We start from the raw sequence: 19,508 nt of genomic DNA on the forward strand, positions 1-19,508 counted from the left end.
CGTTCCACCTAGTAGCTTTGCAAAGACTTTCCATCACACTAGCAAGGAGGGTGGTGCCCCACGAGTACCTAGGTACCTCGTTTGTTTCCCGATCGAGACTGAAAGTCTTCAACCACTGCAAAAAACAAGCATTTACCTTATTTCCTGAGAAATCGGGAAAAAAGACGGTCCCAAGAGCGTGCAACAAGTAAGTTATAGCCGTATCTAGCTCTTTCTCCGTCCATCACGAACTCTCCATTCTTGGTCCTACGGTCAGAATGCTCAAACTGGCCCCTCAGACAAACCATGTTAATCTTCCTTGACATATTAACACCTTCACGAGGTTCACCCGATTCTTTAGGTATCCTTTTATCTCTGGGCTGGTTTCCATAACCAATCTCAAACTCTTCTTCTGTTTGATCTTTGCTCAATCCAAGACAGTGTCTAGTCAAGGCATAAAGCTCATCATAAGGTAGAGAATTGTTGAAACCCTCATACACACCTTTCCTTCCAAAGAAAGACCAGTGATTGACTTTACATCATCCGGAGTCATAGTTATCTCGCCGAGTGGGAGTTGGAAAGTCATGGTTTCGGGCCAGAATCTTTCTCTAAAATTACAAACTGTCACAACATCATAAGATTTCTGCAGCGCCTCGATTCCAGGCCATAACCTCGAAGCTTTTACCAAAGCTACCACATCTGGATGCTCTGGATCATCACCCTCTAAAGGACAAAACCTTGGTTGTTGGTGCTTTAGTTTAGGAACCGCTTTATCGGGAAACTACACATAATATAAAATTTTGGTTTTTATGATTGAATATCCATGATAAAATGAAAACAACAAATATTAGGTTTGAAAACAACATATATTAGGTTTGATTTATTACCTTTGCAGCACAGAGTCTAGCAGCCCACGAAGACTCGTAACCCATTGATAAGCATGTAATTGCTACATTTTATATCCATATTTATATTAGCTAGGATAAAATATTTTAGTTGCTAATACTATTTTAGTGCTTTTGTAGAAAGTACAAGTGAATTCGATCATCCAGCGGATAAACAGCAAAATGTGAGACTTAATGGTGTTTGCGACGAAAATGGCAAAATGTGGTTGGCCTGGTATTTCCATATATTAGCAACCACAATGATGAAATCTGGTTGGCCTGGTATTTCTATATATCAGTAACACTTATTATGCTGGCCTGATATTTCTATATATCAGCAGTACTTATTATGCTGGCCTGGTATTTTCATGTATCAGCAACCACAATCAGTGGCGGAACTGGACATTGGGTATGGGGATGGCTTGATCCATTTTGGGCTGGCTTAAGTGTAAAATTAACACACATAATATGATCCAACTCAAATTAGGCTGTAAAATAAATGGTTTTTTGGCTTGCTGGGGCTGGCTTAAGCTAGCCCTAGTCATCATGTAGTTCCGCCCTTGACCACAATGATGAAATTGGGTTGGCCTGGTATTTCCATGTATCAGCAACACTTGCATATCACGATACTGAAGAAGTCAGAGCTTAATCAATTAATTATGAGGCTCCTTGAATTCCTATGTGTTCGGACAGAAGATAAATGGAGCATCAGTAATGTCTTTGCTGCCAGTGGGATGCGGTGCAGTTGGGTTAAACCCGAATGGTGCGTGTACTGCTCTTTAGATGAAAAGTACGGTGTACAAAAATGACAACACAGCATTGGCTGGACTTCAGTGGAGCAGCTAATTTGTATGAGTTGTTGATATGAGTGGAAGATGAGATGCAGATGGTGGAAGAATTCGTTTTAGCAGCCATCATTGGTGTTCGATAATGGAGTGACTGACATGAAACTGCAGCAACCAACGTATGTTAGCTGGATTGAATCTGTGTGGTGGATGGATTCAAATGAGAAGAAATGGAGAAGGAAGTGCAGTGTTGTGATCAGTTGGCTGCAGTACTCGCAACGAGAAGATTTCGCTATGTCTCTGCAGCAGTGGTCGATGAGCAATGAAGGTGTGTCGACTGGTGGAGACGGATTTGTCTACAAGGGAACTGAATTTGTAGCTTGGGTTTACAATTTACCTGAGAATTCTGGCAACATCGATGATGTGAAGAAGAAAAGAGAATCTCGTTGCAGTCAAAAGAAGATGGAGGAAATGGTGATCCACTGTTATGATTTTGGGCTGTGAAGAAGATGGCAGCAAACAAAGCTGAGAAGAACGGTGTTGGTAATGATCTGCAGATGATGGCAAGGAAGAGTAATGGGTTACGGAACAAAATGACTGCTGCCATTAACAACCCTTGGTGATGAAGATGCTGTTGGTTGATGTGAATCGAGTGCAGTATGGTGCTTTGCTTGGACGGCCATGATTTGGAATCGGTGCATGGCCTGAGCTTGATGAGTTGGTTTTTCCGGTGAAAGAAAGTTGATGCTGTGGCCGGAGGGACAGGGAAGATGAATTACTGCTACTGCCATTGTAGTATGGCTGTTCTCACGAGATTGAAGTGGTGATGTTTCGAACGAACAAGGAGGTGAAGTTTCAGTCCGACAGAGTGAACTGGGTTTGGTCGACGACCCTGGTAGTGCTGTACGTGTTTGTATGGAGTCTGAATTTGGCAACTTTGCTGATCCCGTGCAACCAGTGGTGTTGAAGTTTGGAAAGCCGGGGCATGAGAATGAATGACTGGGCCGGCTGGAGTTCTGTTCTTAGAGGTTGCGGCTACACAGCCGAAACCAAAAGAGAAGAGATATCGAGAAGGAGACGGAGCAGCGAGACAAGGAGCAAGCTGAAGCTTGCTGGTTATACGTTGGAATTTTGATACAGTCGAGATAAGTTGAGCTGGTCCAGTCTGTGGACGAGAGATTTAAATGGACATTAGACAGAGATATGGGTTTGTGTCGACTGAAATTGAGTTCAGTCAGGCATTAAATGAGTTGGCTGCAAGCAAGTCCGCGCAGGCAGCAGAGAAGGTGAATTTTAGATGCTGTTTGCAGTCAGCTGTGGCTGTACAGATCGTAGACGAGATCGATTCAATAGAGGGGTAGAGATCATTCAGCCTTGGACAGAGTTTTGGGGAGTTTCTGGGCTTGTTTGAAGCCGGAAAACCAGCTGATGCTGCCGTTAATTGCGTGGATGAACGGAGAGGATTATAGGATTGTTGCGAGTTGAATTGAACAAGGAGAAGAAGGAAACTAACTCGGTGTTGTACTTTGGAGTCAAATAGAACGGAATTGGCCTGAAGCTAGAAATCGTTGCACATGTTTTAGTGGGAAATGGCTGAGCTGATGCTATCGTGAAAGCTCAATAGACGGATTGAAGATTGGTGCTGTAGTTGGAGTTTGAGTTGATATTGAATCGAATTTTGAATGTAGAATCTAATGAAGATGGTCGGAGCTGCAGACAGTTGGAGTCGATTGAAGTTTGAGTTGGTTCAACTATGGTCGGAAGAAGAATAGGGTGATGATCAGTTGGACTCGGTGGCAGTTAGTATAGTAGGCCGGACAAGAGGAAACTGTTGTTGTGGCCGATGGGTGAAAATTAAATATAAGAAGCAGGTGTAGAAACTCTTACACGGACAGAATGTGGAAATATAGGGAGTACTCGGACTTTGAAGGGACTGGATTTGGAAGCCGGTGATGGACTGGGCCTTGGTAATTTTGGTAGGTCTTTGTTGGACCTCTCTACAGCACAGAGATAAAATCCCAGAGTGAAAGGAAAAAAAAAGGGGATGAAGGGGGAGGCTGCGGCTGCAGTGCCGTAGAGAAGACTAGGGTTATGAGTTTATTTCTCATTTTGATTAGCTATTGATTTTTGTGATTTGTTTATGGTTTTTGGGAAAGCCATGTCGAGTTAATCCATGTTAGGGTGAAAGAATGAACTTGTAGTTTGATTTATTCGAATTTTTGAAACAAGGGTTTTCTATGATATAAGCTTAATGATTATGCTTTTGTCTCTCTATCAATGTTTTATCTTCTAGCTATAGTTTTCATGTTCTATGCTATGTATAGTCCATAGTTAGATCAGTAGAAGAACTCATCGAACCTTAGCAATAATTGAATCATGAATTTCATATGACTAGTTATGTCATGTATATCTAGTGCTTAAGAGTTCTACTCTAAGGTGAGAACAGACAATTGTTTTGATAATTCTTGTCAACGATTCTTTAACGAAATATCTTCCATGTATGAGTAGCTAGGTTTGCGATTCTACATGAGTAAAATTGAGACCCTTTGTGATTAAATGCAAGTAACTCACCTACAACGGATTCCCGGATCCTTAACACTTTCACATCCTTGGGTCCGTTTTTAGTATTATTTTGCTTTCGTTGTTCCATAAACTTCTAAAAATATTGAATTTGGTTAGTTGATTTTTGATATTAATTAGTAGTGGTATTTCACACTCCTCGTGGGAACGACCTGTACTTGCCATTGTCTACTAGTTAGACGTTGTGCACTTGCAGTATCTTATTGTAGGTTTCCGAACCTACCACCCATCAAGACGGAACGATCTCTTGGCTCACCCCCAAGGTCTCCAATTACCCTTCTTAGGTATAAACTCCATGGCATCAATGATTTCACTTGCATTTTCCTTTGGTGGATACTTCTTTTTTCCATCCTTCTTGTCCTCCTCAACCACTGCTTTACCTTTATCAATAGCAGAACCACTAGAAGTGCCAACTTCATTAATATCAAGTACACCTTGATTTTCTCCACCTTCATTTCTTCCACCTTCATTTCCTCCAGTACAGCAACATCATCATTTCCTCCACCTTCATTTCCTCCGGTAACAGCAAGACCATCATTTCCTCCACCTTCATTTGTTCCAGAAACAACTTCACCTTGATTTCCTCCACCTTTATTTCCTCCAGTCTCACCTCCACCTTTATTTCCTCCAGTAAGAGAAACACCATCATTTCCTCCAGTAATAACAAGTACACCTTCACTTGTATTCCTTGCGTTTGCACCCAATGGTTTTCCGTGACGGGGTTGCGGAGTGGGCTCACTAGAAGGTGTTACTTCTGCTGATCTTCTCTTCCTCTTTTCTTCTTTTCTGTTCAAAGACAAACCAGACCAGAATGCAAAAGAAGATAAGTCACAACGGCTAGGATGTGTACAAAGTTACAGACGAAAATAAAATTACGGGTGGGATAATTATCAAAAGTCCAAGAGGTAAATAAAAAACGTCTAGGATAAATAGAAAATCCCAGCCGAAAATATAATAACGGATGGGAAGTTGATTTATCAACCAAGCCGTAAAAACCATAACGGCTGGGATTTTTTTTCTTTTCACTGCTTTCTCATATTACGGATAGGAAGACCTAGCCGCCTAATAAAATCGACTAGGAAACTATTATTTACGGTTTGGAAAACCAATTACGGACAACAAAACCTAGACGTTACCACTACCGCTGAAACATGCATTCGAACTCAGAGACATATACGGCTAGGAAAGTCCTAGCCGTGATTCAGTCTTTGCGGATGGGAATAATTTATCTCGTACGCATCGACCAGAATTACGGCAGGGTATTCAACAATTTCCCATCCGTGAAAATTAAAACGGCTGGGAGTTCTTATATCTCCCAGCCGTGTTACAATTAAACGACTGGGTATTTGAAGCGCCCCCTAAGCTAGCAGCTGACTAATCCAAGACATTAACTAAATAACGAGGTACTACAAATCTAATTCGAATACTTAAACATTCAATTAAGAAATCTTCTACAAAACTTATCCCAAAACTAACCCCACTAAGAATATATATACATGAACTTCTCTTAAATGATACATATACAATAGTCATTTGATTTACAGATACAATAAACAACATAATAAACATAGCAGAAGTTAACTAATTAACGGAGTCAACACTTGTGGCTTTCGCTGCGCAACTCTGATATGTCTCTAAAAACTGAAAGTGGAAAAGGGTGAGCACATCATCCCTAGAAGGGGTGCCCAACATGAATAACATTTAACTTTAAAGAAATCATGAGCAAGATTTGGAAAACAATACATGTTTTCCCAAACATCAAAGTGACTATGTCACTGGAAATGCACAAATATGTATATGGATAAACTCCTTATTCAAACAATGTATAATATGGTTGTGAAAATCCGAACTCGCAAATCCACACCTAATCGTATATATGGATGTCGACAGTTCCGAACTCGCAAACTACCGACCAATATATCATAAAAGCTCTAGGTATAAATGTGAAGGAGTGTATCCTATATACCACAGGTGGAAATTCTTATTTCCCATAAAAATTCATAATGACAACAAAACATTACAAGTCTTTTCCAAACCATGGAAAGATTAAAAGAATCAACAGAACTATCATAATATAAACTAAACAAAGCATGGAATGCACAGACAGTAAATACATGAGTTTGTAAAACATAAACTTTTGTAAAAGAAACAACAATGGTTTCATATGATTTAAAAGTATTCCCACCTCTTTTGATGACAATCCACGCCTACCTCGAGATCCATGATCCACTAGTTCATCCTTTGAATCGATCGTTGTTAATAAAGACTAACTGTTAATCACACAAAAAGTCTAAGAAGCTAGCCAAAATGGCTCATACAAGAATCATACATTCCAATCTAATGGTTCTACACTCATTATGGTATCTCATTCTCTATCTTTAACATAATTAAGAGTTTACTAATCCAATTAGGTTGATTCTATAGTCCGTAGCTAAGTCTTATGAATATCTACATCCTTGTAGAATAAGCCAAAGGTCAATTCAGACTATAAGTGGTCAAAACATCGAACTAGGAAAACTAATCCTAAGCTCAAGCCCACTTAACAAGCCCACTAAACTAAGGTCCAGTCCAACAGAATCAAATAACGGTGACTAACGGTTAAGGTGAAGGTCAAGATCAAAGTCAAACAAGAATCGATCAACTGAGTCAATTCGGTCAAATCAAAGTCAATTGGTTCTGGTCAACATAAGAATCGATCAGGGTTAACTCAGTGATCCAACTCAGAACACAAGACTGATTCAAGGGAGTAATCTAGATTGACTGGGATAACATGCAAACAATGTGGTGTACTTACAGTTTCACTAGCTACCTGACTCTATTCAATTGATCAAAATACAAACTTTCAATCTATATAGTTTTATAATTTCAATACAATGATAATTCAAGCTTTACCTGCAAAAGCAGCAGTAACAAGCTTTCACAGCAATCATTATCTACAACTTTACATCACCATTCTAACTTCCTTCTTGACCTGAGCCACTAATTACTTCACCTACACCTCCATCCCAGTACCAACAATACATCTAACTTCATATCTTTGTAATACCGTAACATACCTATTTCTAAATTCATCCCACCTCCTTCATTGAACTGTCAAATCTATCAAATATCACAAGCCGTATACAACATCATCTCAATTGTAACTCCATTACCTCAACACTGTCATCTCAAGTAAACTAATTCACCCCAATTTCAGTTAACAACCTTCAATTGCAAGACCATTCTGCTAATTGAAACACACTTGCCACTCCAAATTCCTCATTTATATTTTCACCTGTACAACCCACTAGCAACACAAGTACACTCTTCACTTCAACATTATCAACAATTCACACATCCAAAATAAACTCAGTTCAATCCCTCTAACAAAAACACTTAAGGTTTAACACCACTATCAGCTGAGCAATAATCCAATTGCATCTCATACCACTGCCTTAAACTCAATTCAACACCACCATCACAAACTGTAATCTCAATCTCAGCATAACCAATTTTAAGCAACATTCCATTCAATAACTCTAGTTATACACACTAGAATTCCATCTTACTTCTTACAAAAGCACCTACTGTACAACCCTGCCAATTTCATCATCTCATAGACAACACCAACACCTGTAATTTCCTAAACATACATCTAATCTCCATATTCACACATCCACAACAACTCAACTTGAATCTCAATAAAAAGAATACAACTTCACTAACTTTACAGAAGAAGACAATTACCTTATAACAGTTTCACACAGGCAATTGAATCAGGTTCTCTTGTACTTCGAACCGATTCAGAAATCTTCCTCTACTAATCTTCTCGCCATCAATTCCATCTCCTTCATCGAATATTCAAACTACCTAACCCTAAGTCTATGTTCCATCAAAACTGTTATTAAACCCGATACATCTGATTAAACTTCAATTACGAACAAACCCACCTTTAATTCAATCCCCTAACCATAAACTTCATCTTCTAATTCTTCCTCAAACTTCTTATGAAAACCCTAGCTCACTGATTTCTCAAATTCGTTTCTTTCCAAACTTAATTAGCCTCAACATCGAAGTACATCTCTGAGTATTTGATTAAACCATCTCCCCCAGCTTATAGCTCCAACCATCATCACCGGATTTATCTCAGATGCAAATCCCGAAACCCTAACTCTAAATTCTCTTCAATCCATCGTTTCTTCTCAAGATTCATATCTACATCATCCCCTTCATCATCTACTCATCAACATCAAATGATTCTCTCAAACCAAACTCTCAATCGTATCACTCAATCGAACGGAAACAGAAACAAGGGAAGAGAAGAAGAAGAAGAAGAAGAAGAAGAAAAAGAAGAAGAAGAAGAAGAAGGAGAGAGAAGAAAAATGAGAGAAGAAAAATGAGAATTAATAAAGAAGAAGAAGAAGAGAACTTACGAGTTATCTACTCGATCCGGTCTTGGTGATAAGTCCAACGACAACTGATAAATGCACCCTCCAAACTGATATGGGTAGTCAAGGTCTGTCCAAAGCAAAAAGACTATTTTCCTATTCATATCTATCCAATGATATCTCCTTCGTCCAGTATCCGATTAACGCGTTCGAGTAGTCCATTCTGCATAACTTTCCGAAATCTATCTAGTGATACTATTTTCGTATCTAGTTCGTTGTTAGATTAATTCCTATTAGTTAACTTTCGTTTTAAACTAATCGAGCTATTATCGGATAATTCGTCATTTGACTGGTCCAATAACGCTGACGAGCTTGAGGGTCTTTACATTCTCCCCACCTTATAAATTTTCGTCCTCGAAAATCAAACCATCCTTCTGGTCTTCAAAAACTCCCCACCTTTTAGAATACCCCATCTCGTGTCTAAGCGCAAACAACATAAACAGAGCACAAACCTATATGGCTCTATAACTAAAATCTAAAATTTATAGTTCTAAGTTCAATTACACCGAATTAAGTTCTATCAAATACGGAAGTCTAAGTTTCTTACACTAATTTCTATCTTATGAAATACCTATCTCTAATTACAAAGGAGATTCCTACGAATTTATTTCTAAGTGAATTTATAATTATTGGTTTTCTAAAATTATACCAACTTCTATGATCGGTCATCTGAATGCAGTTGCCCTGTCAAGGTTGGCCAATCCCAACAATGCCTTCCTACGAACATAGAAAACACAACCTTCGCTATTCCCCAGTGTTGGATTAACTAAGTACTAATTTATTAAGATTAATTAGTCTTTAGCTTTTATCTTAACTGGTCTAACCTAACCTTTTACTTTGTAAAATATGAATAGTTCACATCATTTTAAGAAATTTAATCATCAAAAATTTATTTTGTTTATCCCTTTTACCAATGTAGATAATCTCAATTCGATTTTATGTCAATTTATAACATTTTATAATTTTAACTTTACTGTAATTCGATATATAAAATTTCCAAATATTATCTACTATAAATTTCCTACTAATTTAATTACTCAAATACTTTTATCAACTGTGTTATTGTTCTCGTTATTCTTAAGTTGATAGTCCAATTGGTACATTAAGCCTTAATCTTCTAAATATAATTTTACATTCACGTAAGGATTGATATAACATATTTTTATTTAGTTGTCCCATATTCGTATACTATATCTTGTTAAATATTGGTGTTGGTAATTTAATACTCCCTCCGTCCTAGTTTACTTGCCAAAATAGCATTTTGCAAAAACTTGAAACAAATTCAAATTACTTCCACGTACGCCATCAATCTTCCAAATTACTTGTTTACTATATTAGTTTTTGTATCCTAGTTTTTATTTCTTTCTTAATAATTAGAAAATTTTAGTGGAAAATATAGTAATTTTTTGCTACACTTTTGCTAAAAAAACTCAATTTTGGCAAGTAAATTAAGACGGAGGGAGTATGATTTAAATTTAAGTCTACGTAATATAATACTATGCCTTAATAGTCTTTAGATTTTGCTAATATGTAAAGTATCCTATTAATATACGAATTTATTTTCTTTTAATTCTAATATTACACTAAGCACCAGAATTCTATTATTACTACCTCATGTATTTTTGTTTCATTTTATCGATTTACCGAGTCATTTGTTTGACTAAAAATTATTTCGGTACAAAATTTCTAACAAGGGTATTTTTATTTTATATATTATATCCTCGCTTCCTTAAGTCTAATGCCTAATATGTATTATATCGACTATCTAGTTTAGACGCAATACATATATCTCTAATCTCTAATTTGTAACTAGTTTAATTCACAAAACTTAATCATAGACAAGCGCTATCAAATTCCCATAACTTTTTACTCATAATTATTATTTTCTTATCGTTATAAGTCTTCAATGAGATTTTAGTTAAGTTATGTTCAATATCATACTAATAGGTAAATGTTATTCATTACTTTATTAATATCACTATTACTATTATTATCATCTATACTTACTATAATAATATTTTATTATTAACATCGATGGTCGAACTAATATTCTAACTACTCTTTCAATTATTATTGAGTCCCAAAAATATTATTAACATTTATGTGATTATAAATTATTAACCCTACGTATAAGTCAAGGTGCTTAATAAGTTTATATGTGACTTCCAAGATTTATAAATAATACTAATCTCACTATTTTTATAGTATTAGATTGTCTACGTGTTCATACTTTTTAGATTAATTATTATCAAATCCTCATTAGCTAAAGTTATTGGTGTACCCTACAATTTTTACTTCATTACATACACAAACAACCAAACAAACAAATCAATCAAACAAACACATCTTTTAATTATTGATAGCTTTTAGTGATTAAGATTTATCTCACAACCCAACCCAGTTCTATACTAATCTATTTCACTAATTGGCACTGGTTATTCCTATTATTTCTCATATAAGATCTAATAGTGAGTTCTGATACCAACATTGTAGCACCTCCTAAGCTAGCAGCTGACTAATCCAAGAGATTAACTAAATAAAGAGGCACTACAAATCTAATTCAAATACCTAAACATTAAATTAAGAAATCTGCTATAAAACTTATCCCAAATACATGAACTTTTCTCAAATGATACATATACAATAGTCATTTGGTTTAAGATACAATAAACAACATAATAAACATAGCAGAAGTTAACTAATTAACGGAGTCAACACTTGTGGCTTTCGCTGCGCAACTCTGATCTGTCTCTGAAAACTGAAAGTGGGAAAGGGTGAGCACATCATCCCTAGAAGGTGTGCCCAACAGGAATAACATTTAACTTTAAAGAAATCATGAGCAAGATTTGGAAAACAATACATGTTTTCCCAAACATCAAAGTGACTAAGTCACTGGAAATGCACAAATATGTATATGGACAAACTCCTTCTTCAAACAATGTATAATATGGTTGTGCAATTCCGAACTCGCAAATCCGCACCTAATCGTATATATGGATGTCAACAGTTCCGAACTCGCAAACTGCGGACCAAAATATCATAAAAGCTCTAGGTATAAATGTGAAAGAGTGTATCCTATATACCACAGGTGGAAATTCTTATTTCCCATAAAAAATTCATAACGACAACAAAACATTACAAGTCCTTTCCAAACCATGGAAAGATTAAAAGAATCAACAGAACTATCATAATACAAACTAAACAAAGCATGGAATGCACAGACAGTAAATACATGAGTTTGTAAAACATAAACTTTTGTAAAAGAAACAACAATGGTTTCATAAGAGTTAAAAGTATTCCCACCTCTTTTGATGACAAGCCACGCCTACCTCGAGATCCATGATCCACTGGTTCATCCTTTGAATCGATCGTTGTTAATAAAGACTAACTGTTAATCACACAAGAAGTCTAAGAAGCTAGCCAAAATGGCTCATACAAGAATCATACAATCCAATCTAATGGTTCTACACTCATTATGGTATCTCATTCTCTATCTTTAACATAATTAAGAGTTTACTAATCCAATTAGGTTGATTCTATAGTCCGTAGCTCAAGCCCACTTAACAAGCCCACTAAACTAAGGTCCAGTCCAACAGAATCAAATAACAGTCACTAACGGTTAAGGTGACGGTCAAGGTCAAAGTCAAACAAAAATCAGTCAACTGAGTCAATTCGGTCAAATTAAAGTCAACTGGTTCTGGTCAACATAAAAATCGGTCAGGGTTAACTCAGTGATTCAACTCAGACCATAAGACTGATTCAAGTGAGTAATCTAGACTGACTGGGATAACAGGCAAACAATGTAGTGTAATTACAGTTTCACTAGCTACCTGACTCTATTCAATTGATCAAAATACAAACTTTCAATCTATACAGTTCTATAATTTCAACACAATGGTAATTCAAGCTTTACCTGCAAAAGCAGCAGTAACAAGCTTTCGCAGCAATCATTATCTACAACTTTACATCACCATTCTAACTTCCTTCTTAACCTGAGCCACTAATTACTTCACCTACACCTCCATCCCAGTACCAACAATACATCTAACTTCATATCTTTGTAATACCATAACATACCTATTTCTAAATTCATCCCACCTCCTTCATTGAACTGTCATATCTATCAAATATCACAAGCCGTATCCAACATTATATCAACTGTAACTCCATTACCTAAACACTGTCATCTCAAGTAAACTCATTCACCCCAATTTCAGTTAACAACCTTCAACTGCAAGACCATTCTTCTTATTGAAACACACTTGCCACTCCAAATTCCTCATTTATATTTTCACTTGTACAACCCACTAGCAACACAAGTACACTCTTCACTTCAACATTATCAACAATTCACACATCCAAAATAAACTCAGTTCAATCCCTCTAACAACAACACTTAAGGTTTAACACCACTATCAGCTGAGCAATAATCCAATTGCATCTCATACCACTGCCTTAAACTCAATTCAACACCACCATGACAACCTGTAATATCAATTTCAGCATAACCAATTTTAAGCAACATTCCATTCAACAACTCTAGTTCTACACACTGGAATTCCATCTTACTTCTTACAAAAGCACCTATTGTACAACCCTTCCAACTTCATCATCTCATAGACAACACCAACACCTGTAATTTCCTAAACATACATCTAATCTCCATATTCACACATCCATAACAACTCAACTTGAATCCCAATAAAAATAATACAACTTCACTAACTTTACAGAAGAAGACAATTACCTTATAACAGTTTCACACAGGCAATTGAATCAGGTTCTCTTGTACTTCGAACCGATTCAGAAATCTTCCTCTACTAATCTTCTCGCCATCAATTCCATCTCCTTCATCGAATATTCAAACTACCTACCCTAAGTCTATGTTCCATCAAAACTGTAATTAAACCCGATACATCTGATTAAACTTCAATTACGAACAAACCCACCTTTAATTCAATCCCCTAACCATAAACTTCATCTTCTAATTCTTCCTCAAACTTCTTATGAAAACCCTAGCTCACTGATTTCTCAAATTCGTTTCTTTCCAAACTTAATTAGCCTCAACATCGAAGTACATCTCTGAGTATTTGATCAAACCATCTCCCTCAGCTTATAGCTTCAACCATCATCACCGGATTTATCTCAGATTCAAATCCCGAAACCCTAACTCTAAATTCTCTTCAATCCATTGTTTCTTCTCAAGATTCACATCTACATCATCCCCTTCATCATCTACTCATCAACATCAAATGATTCTCTCAAACCAAACTCTCAATCGTATAACTCAATCGAACGGAAACAGAAACAGGGGAAGAGAAGAAGAAGAAGGAGAGAGAAGAAGAAAGTGAATTAATAAAGAAGAAGAAGAGAACTTACGAGTTGTCTACTCGATCCGGTCTTGGTGATAAGGCCAACGGTAACTGATAAATGCACCCTCCAAACTGATATGGGTAATCAGGGTCGGTCCAAAGCAAAAAAGACTATTTTGCCCTTCATATCTATCCAATGATATCTCCTTCGTCCAGTATCCGATTAACCCGTTCGAGTAGTCCATTCTGCATAACTTTCCGAGATCTATCTGGTGATACTATTTTTGTATCTAGTTCGTTGTTAGATTAGTTCCTATTAGTTAACGTTCGTTTTAAACTAATCGAGCTATTATCGGATATTTCGTCATTTGACTGGTCTAATAACACTGACGAGCTTGAGGGTCTTTACAGTATTCAACATATCCCAACCGTGATATATATTTACGGATGGGAATCAAAGAACTCTCAGCCGTAATCAAATTCTGAAACTGTTTTTTCCGACCTAAAATCTTCGAAACCAACTGAAAGATCGAGAAAGAGCTTAAATAAACAGTGGGTATTTCGATTCGTACCTTATTGATGTCATCTCAGGAGTCTAGGAGGCTGGTCCATCTCCTTCATTCAATTCATCTTCATCTTCACTTACCACTTCATTAGTTGAAGTTGGTTTCTCTGCTTCAATAGGAGGTTGATTCGACGAAGAATGACCTAATTTTTCCTTTGCTTTCATGCTTTTATACAATGAGTTTAATCGACGACGTAATTTTTTTAAATCGACGATTAATCGTTTTAAACGAAGAATGATAGATGAAGAAGAATTAAAACAGAAAGAGGGGAGTAAGGGAACAAGAAGATGAAGAAAAAGAGAGAGGTGGTGGTGGGACGGTTTTTTTCTTTTAATGATTTTAATTTTAATTTTTTTTTTAATTTAATGATTTTTTTATTAGATTAATCAGTTAATGGAAAGGTAGAAGTGTCATAAGTGAAAATTATTGAGGGTTTTTTTTTGAACTTTTACATAAATCTGATCTCCCCCTATACCACTTAATCTCTACATAGTCTTTCAAGCCCCCAAAATCCCACCCTCTAAAAGCCCCAATAATAGAGTTCTTATTCAAAGCTCAAGGAGTGTGAAAAAAAACAGGTTTACATAAATGATTGATCGTTATAGGTTCATATATCTTATAATGGACATAAGCACATAAAGCCAATAAAACGTATTTAAAATGAAGGCTTCCCCCGACCGAAAAATGATGGCTTCTCTTCGTTTATTACCCATAAGGGCAATTCCTAAGGGATGGGTAGATCATTTTTATCCCACTATGGGCCGATCAAAACAGAAAAATGGATGGATAAACGGGCAGTTTTATTAGTTTATCCGTTACGGTCCATTAAGAGCCACGCGTCTCATCACCGACCTCACGACTCAATAAAATCCAACATTGGATAAAATACAGCTGCGCGGATCAATTAATTCTGTTGGCGGCTCAACTTAATCCGCCTGAGGTTTAGGTTAGATGCCAACGGCTACATCTGAAATTAATCATCCAACGGCTCTAATTCTTTTCACTTTAAATTCAGCTCATTTCAAACTTAAAATTCACACCTTCTACACTTATACCTCCGAATCCCTTAATTTTATACCATCTCGATATTCATTTTTTCTTCATCTTAAGGACACACTTACTCATGTCATCTCAATTTATCAGAAAAAATTATAAAAATATCCTTTTATAACAAACATGGCAACCCCTTCGCAACAATCACAACAATAAACGCAATAAATATCCGGTAGAGTTCGTGGTGTCAAGTTTACCATTGATGAAGATGGATCAATTTGTAGGAATTATGTATTATGTATAGTAGATCAAATCAATGGTTTCCAGCTACTGGGAAATATGTTTTATGGAAGATATTTGAAAATTTTCATGAAAATATCGGTAACAACAATTCTCGTGATCCCGAAGGGTTGCCTCATCGTTTTGATGCGCTTAGCAAAGACGTTAATGAATACACAGCGTTGATCATGCAAACACTCCGATGCAAAAAGTGTGGTGAAGGTGAACCAGATGTGGAGCGAAAATATCGAGAAGAGTGGATGTTAGAGCACTGCTCGGTCGAACTCGCAAGCGTTGCTATCTCAAGCTTGTTTGTCAAGTTTAGTATTCAAAACACTAAACCTTGATTTCTAGTCTACTTATAGCTATGTCTCGGATTAGGATAGAATGTGTAGTTGAGATTTATACTTCACGGCGTTCATCGATTGAAGACGAAGAACTACTAAGGAGAGCTTGTGTAACTTCATCAACAAAAGGTATGTGGAGACTTGAACTCATATATCACTCAGAAGTCTAATTCTATCCTATCTCTTATTGAGACAAAAGTCGTATAGCTATATAAGCTTTACATTATACACATTTGATATTTCGAGCTGAGTTTAACTCGCTTACATATTTCTCGAAATATGTGTTGGTAAGATTTCGCTTTAACCAAGTTCATCTTTTATTCTTGACGAAAATCAAAAGATGATCATGTGAAAATCGCTTGGTAACATCTTATATGATTTGTGTGAGACAGTCATTTGATGTAGACTTGGAATGTTTTATATTGATTATTTGATCACTTGAAAATTGCTTTGAAGCTAATAGTTTGTGTGAGACAGCTATTATCGTCTTATAAGAATGTTTCAATAATTAAAATGAGAGTTTGGAACAATTAACCATTGATTTGAATATCACAATATGCGTACTTGTATGCTAAATGTTGCTAGTGTATTTGATACGTATGATCTCAGTACCTTGGTGACTATTATTATAGAGGCAGAATTCAGAATAATAATAGACGAAAACTAGAAAACATAACACACTAGAAACCAGATTAGAAGAAATATATCTTCTCTAGATTATGAACAAGAAAACTATTACGATTCTCTCTTTGTTACAGTGGATCAACCTTAAATTGTTTGCTAAGCTTGCTTTTACAATAATCTTGTATTTCCTCAATAACCTTTCTTTAGATCCGTGTATCACACGAACCTCCTCTCTGATCTAGGTGTGTCTGTATCACAAACCACACTCTAGATTTAAGTGTGTTTGTATTATAAACCACACGCTAGATGTCATAGCTATGAACTAAACATCTCTATTTATAGCTTTAACGGTTTCCCAAAACCTTCTAGGAATCTATTTCCTTATCTAGGAATAATACCTTTCTAGGTATATTTCCTTATCTAGATATATTACCTTGTCTAGGAAGTATTTCCTTATCTTGGCATACTTCCTTACTTTGGTTTGGTTTCCCAAACCTCTTAGGAATTTATTTTCCTTTTATAGGAATACTGCCTTAAATCAGTAATCCCTCCTAAATTACGATTTTATCCTCAATCTGTCTTGAGGATCACTAGTTCCCAGAGAGAGGAAGATACACATGTATCATGCGCCCCCACTCAAGAACTTGAACTCCTGTGAAAGTTAGATTTGGAGGTTAGGGAACTCAAGGGTTCCTTTCACCCTGCTGAACCATATCTCTTTGCTGGACACTGTACCTTGACGTCTAATTTGAAAAGCTTTCATATCTCTTCGTCTTGTCTTAGTCAATCTTCGCTCCATAACGCAATCTTGTTCGAGTGGTTATATTTCTTCTTCCTCGTTCTTTTCTTCAAAAATACCAGATGAAAACGTAGTCTTTTTCTTCTTCTTCGAGTTGGGTGTATAACACTCCATGTCTGTTTATAGCGCATCCACCTTTTCTTCCATAGTTTGTGGCTTGCTTTGCTTAGGCTCATCATCTGACTTACCCATCTTGATCCCCTTGTTATTCTAACGTCTTCTTGTTTTTCGAGTAACTCACCAAGCTATTTGTGGAGATATCTAGTGAAGACCATAAACCACAAGAATCTTCCCTAAAAGAAACGAACTTGCTCTGATACCAACTTGATACGTATTGATCTCTATACCTTGGTAGCTATTACTATAAAGGCGGAATTCAGAATAATAATAGATGAGAAACTTAGAAAATAGAACACAAGTAGTAATTCGAAGAAAATATCTTCTCTAGATTATGAAAAAGAAAACAATTACAATTCTCTCTTTGTTACGCTCACAATCTCTAAACAGTGGATCAACCTTAAACTGTTTGCTAGCTTGCACAAGTATCTGTGTCTCTAGGTGCGTCAATATCAAGAACACACTAACTAGATGTTTAGTTATGAGCTAAACATCCCTATTTATAGGCTTGGTTTGGTTTCCCAAACATCTTAGGAATCTATTTCCTTTTGTAGGACTAATTCCCTTTCTAGGTATGTTACCTAAACTAAGAATACTGCTCAAAAAAATACTCCTTCCTAAACTAGGAATTTATCCTAAACAAGGAATCCTTCCCAATTTAGGTCGATTCATCTTGAGGATCACTAGTTCCCGAGAAAGGAAGATTGATAGACACATTTATGTGTCTAATGTGTCTCAATTGTATGTATTGTTAGTGCTCGATTTTGTATTTATTGTGTTATTTTATGTCTTTGTAGGAAATTTTAGAGAAATAAGCCCTTGCGGCGAAATGGGCTCAAAAAGTGGTGTTTTACACCTCAGGATAAAGTGTTAAAGGCACCCCAGAAATGCGCTAAAAGCCCCCTGAGGAGTTGTTAAAAACACCAGAAAAATTACTGTTTCAGCCCCAAAATTACTATTTCCACCCCAATTGCTAAAGGGACCCCAGGAATGGATAAAGGGGAGGTCCCTTTCTTCCAAAATTTGAAATCAGAAAAAGGCGGGAAAAATGATGCATGCAACTGGCAGAACTTTGTGAAGAATTTTTGACGTGTTTTAGTGAGATTCAATCGCTGAAACTTTGTTGAAAGATGTGGTATATCATAACAGAGCTGGTATGGGTGTTTGTTGCGATCAAATTTGGCTAGAAAATTCAACAGATGAAATCAGAGCAGACCCGTACGGGAGGAAGCTATTCACGGGATTTCTTGAGTTTTGTGGAATTTGAGCGTGTTCAGAAAATGTGTTATGACTCTATCAATAGGCAGAGGCGTGACAAAGCTAAATGAGGAGAGTTCTGCAGCTGTAATACACGTGCATGAGACGAGAAGGGAAAGAAAATATTCCCAAAATATTTTCATTTACTGCCCGAGTAATGAAGATTATATGGAGTGAATGAGGGAGATTTCTTGCGCCTGTTGGGTATATATAGAGTTATAGGGTCGAAGGAAAGGGGGTGTCGAGAGTTTGGGGTCGATTGGGAGACCACAGGGAGGTTGCAGAGGCGAAGAGAAGAACTGCAGGAAAGTTTCCTGCTGTTGTTGAAGAAGAAGGAGAAGACGAAGAACAGACATCCCAGGACCGTCGTTCTTCAACAGTGTCAACAGCAGCAGCTAAGTATCGTTGTTTACAGCAGGACACTTCTATCGTTGATTTCTGGACGCCTTTTGTGGGTCGTAGATTCACTGTTTTGTACTTTTTCACTCTTTTAATCAAATTTTAAGCATCAATTATGTATTTTGAGAACATGATTAATATGACGAGTTAAACCCCAAGC

General features: G+C 36.6%; 1 protein-coding gene across 5 annotated transcripts; it reads right to left on the reverse strand.

Annotated features, from left to right (window-relative positions):
* Positions 1–4,194: 4,194 nt before the first annotated feature.
* LOC113350227 (circumsporozoite protein-like) lies at positions 4,195–14,035 on the reverse strand. 5 transcript variants are annotated; one of them, XM_026594338.1, is made up of 3 exons: positions 12,569–14,035; positions 11,959–12,012; positions 4,195–5,014 (listed from the first exon to the last, which is right to left on the reverse strand). In XM_026594338.1, exons 1-3 carry the CDS (start codon positions 12,604–12,606, stop codon positions 4,429–4,431), a joined length of 678 nt encoding a protein of 225 aa, XP_026450123.1. In that variant the 5' UTR covers positions 12,607–14,035; the 3' UTR covers positions 4,195–4,428. The 5 variants fall into 5 exon arrangements, with proteins under 5 accessions (XP_026450123.1, XP_026450124.1, XP_026450127.1 ...); XM_026594339.1 differs by having other exon boundaries at positions 11,959–12,043; XM_026594342.1 differs by lacking the exon at positions 11,959–12,012.
* Between the last annotated feature and the right edge of the window lie 5,473 nt (positions 14,036–19,508).

This window comes from Papaver somniferum, chromosome 2 (assembly GCF_003573695.1).
Source record: "Papaver somniferum cultivar HN1 chromosome 2, ASM357369v1, whole genome shotgun sequence".
NCBI classification, from domain to species: Eukaryota; Viridiplantae; Streptophyta; class Magnoliopsida; order Ranunculales; family Papaveraceae; genus Papaver; species Papaver somniferum.

Bases quoted from the DNA above. Each gene is read 5' to 3' on its own strand.
- LOC113350227 (XM_026594338.1), bottom strand. From the start codon at position 12,606: ATGATTGCTGCGAAAGCTTGTTACTGCTGCTTTTGCAG. The intron at 12,013-12,568 runs GTAAAGCTTGAA...ATCGATTCAAAG, and splicing joins TGTTACTGCTGCTTTTGCAG to GATGAACCAGTGGATCATGG. The intron at 5,015-11,958 runs GTGGGAATACTT...GTCTTTGAACAG, and splicing joins GTGGCTTGTCATCAAAAGAG to AAAAGAAGAAAAGAGGAAGA.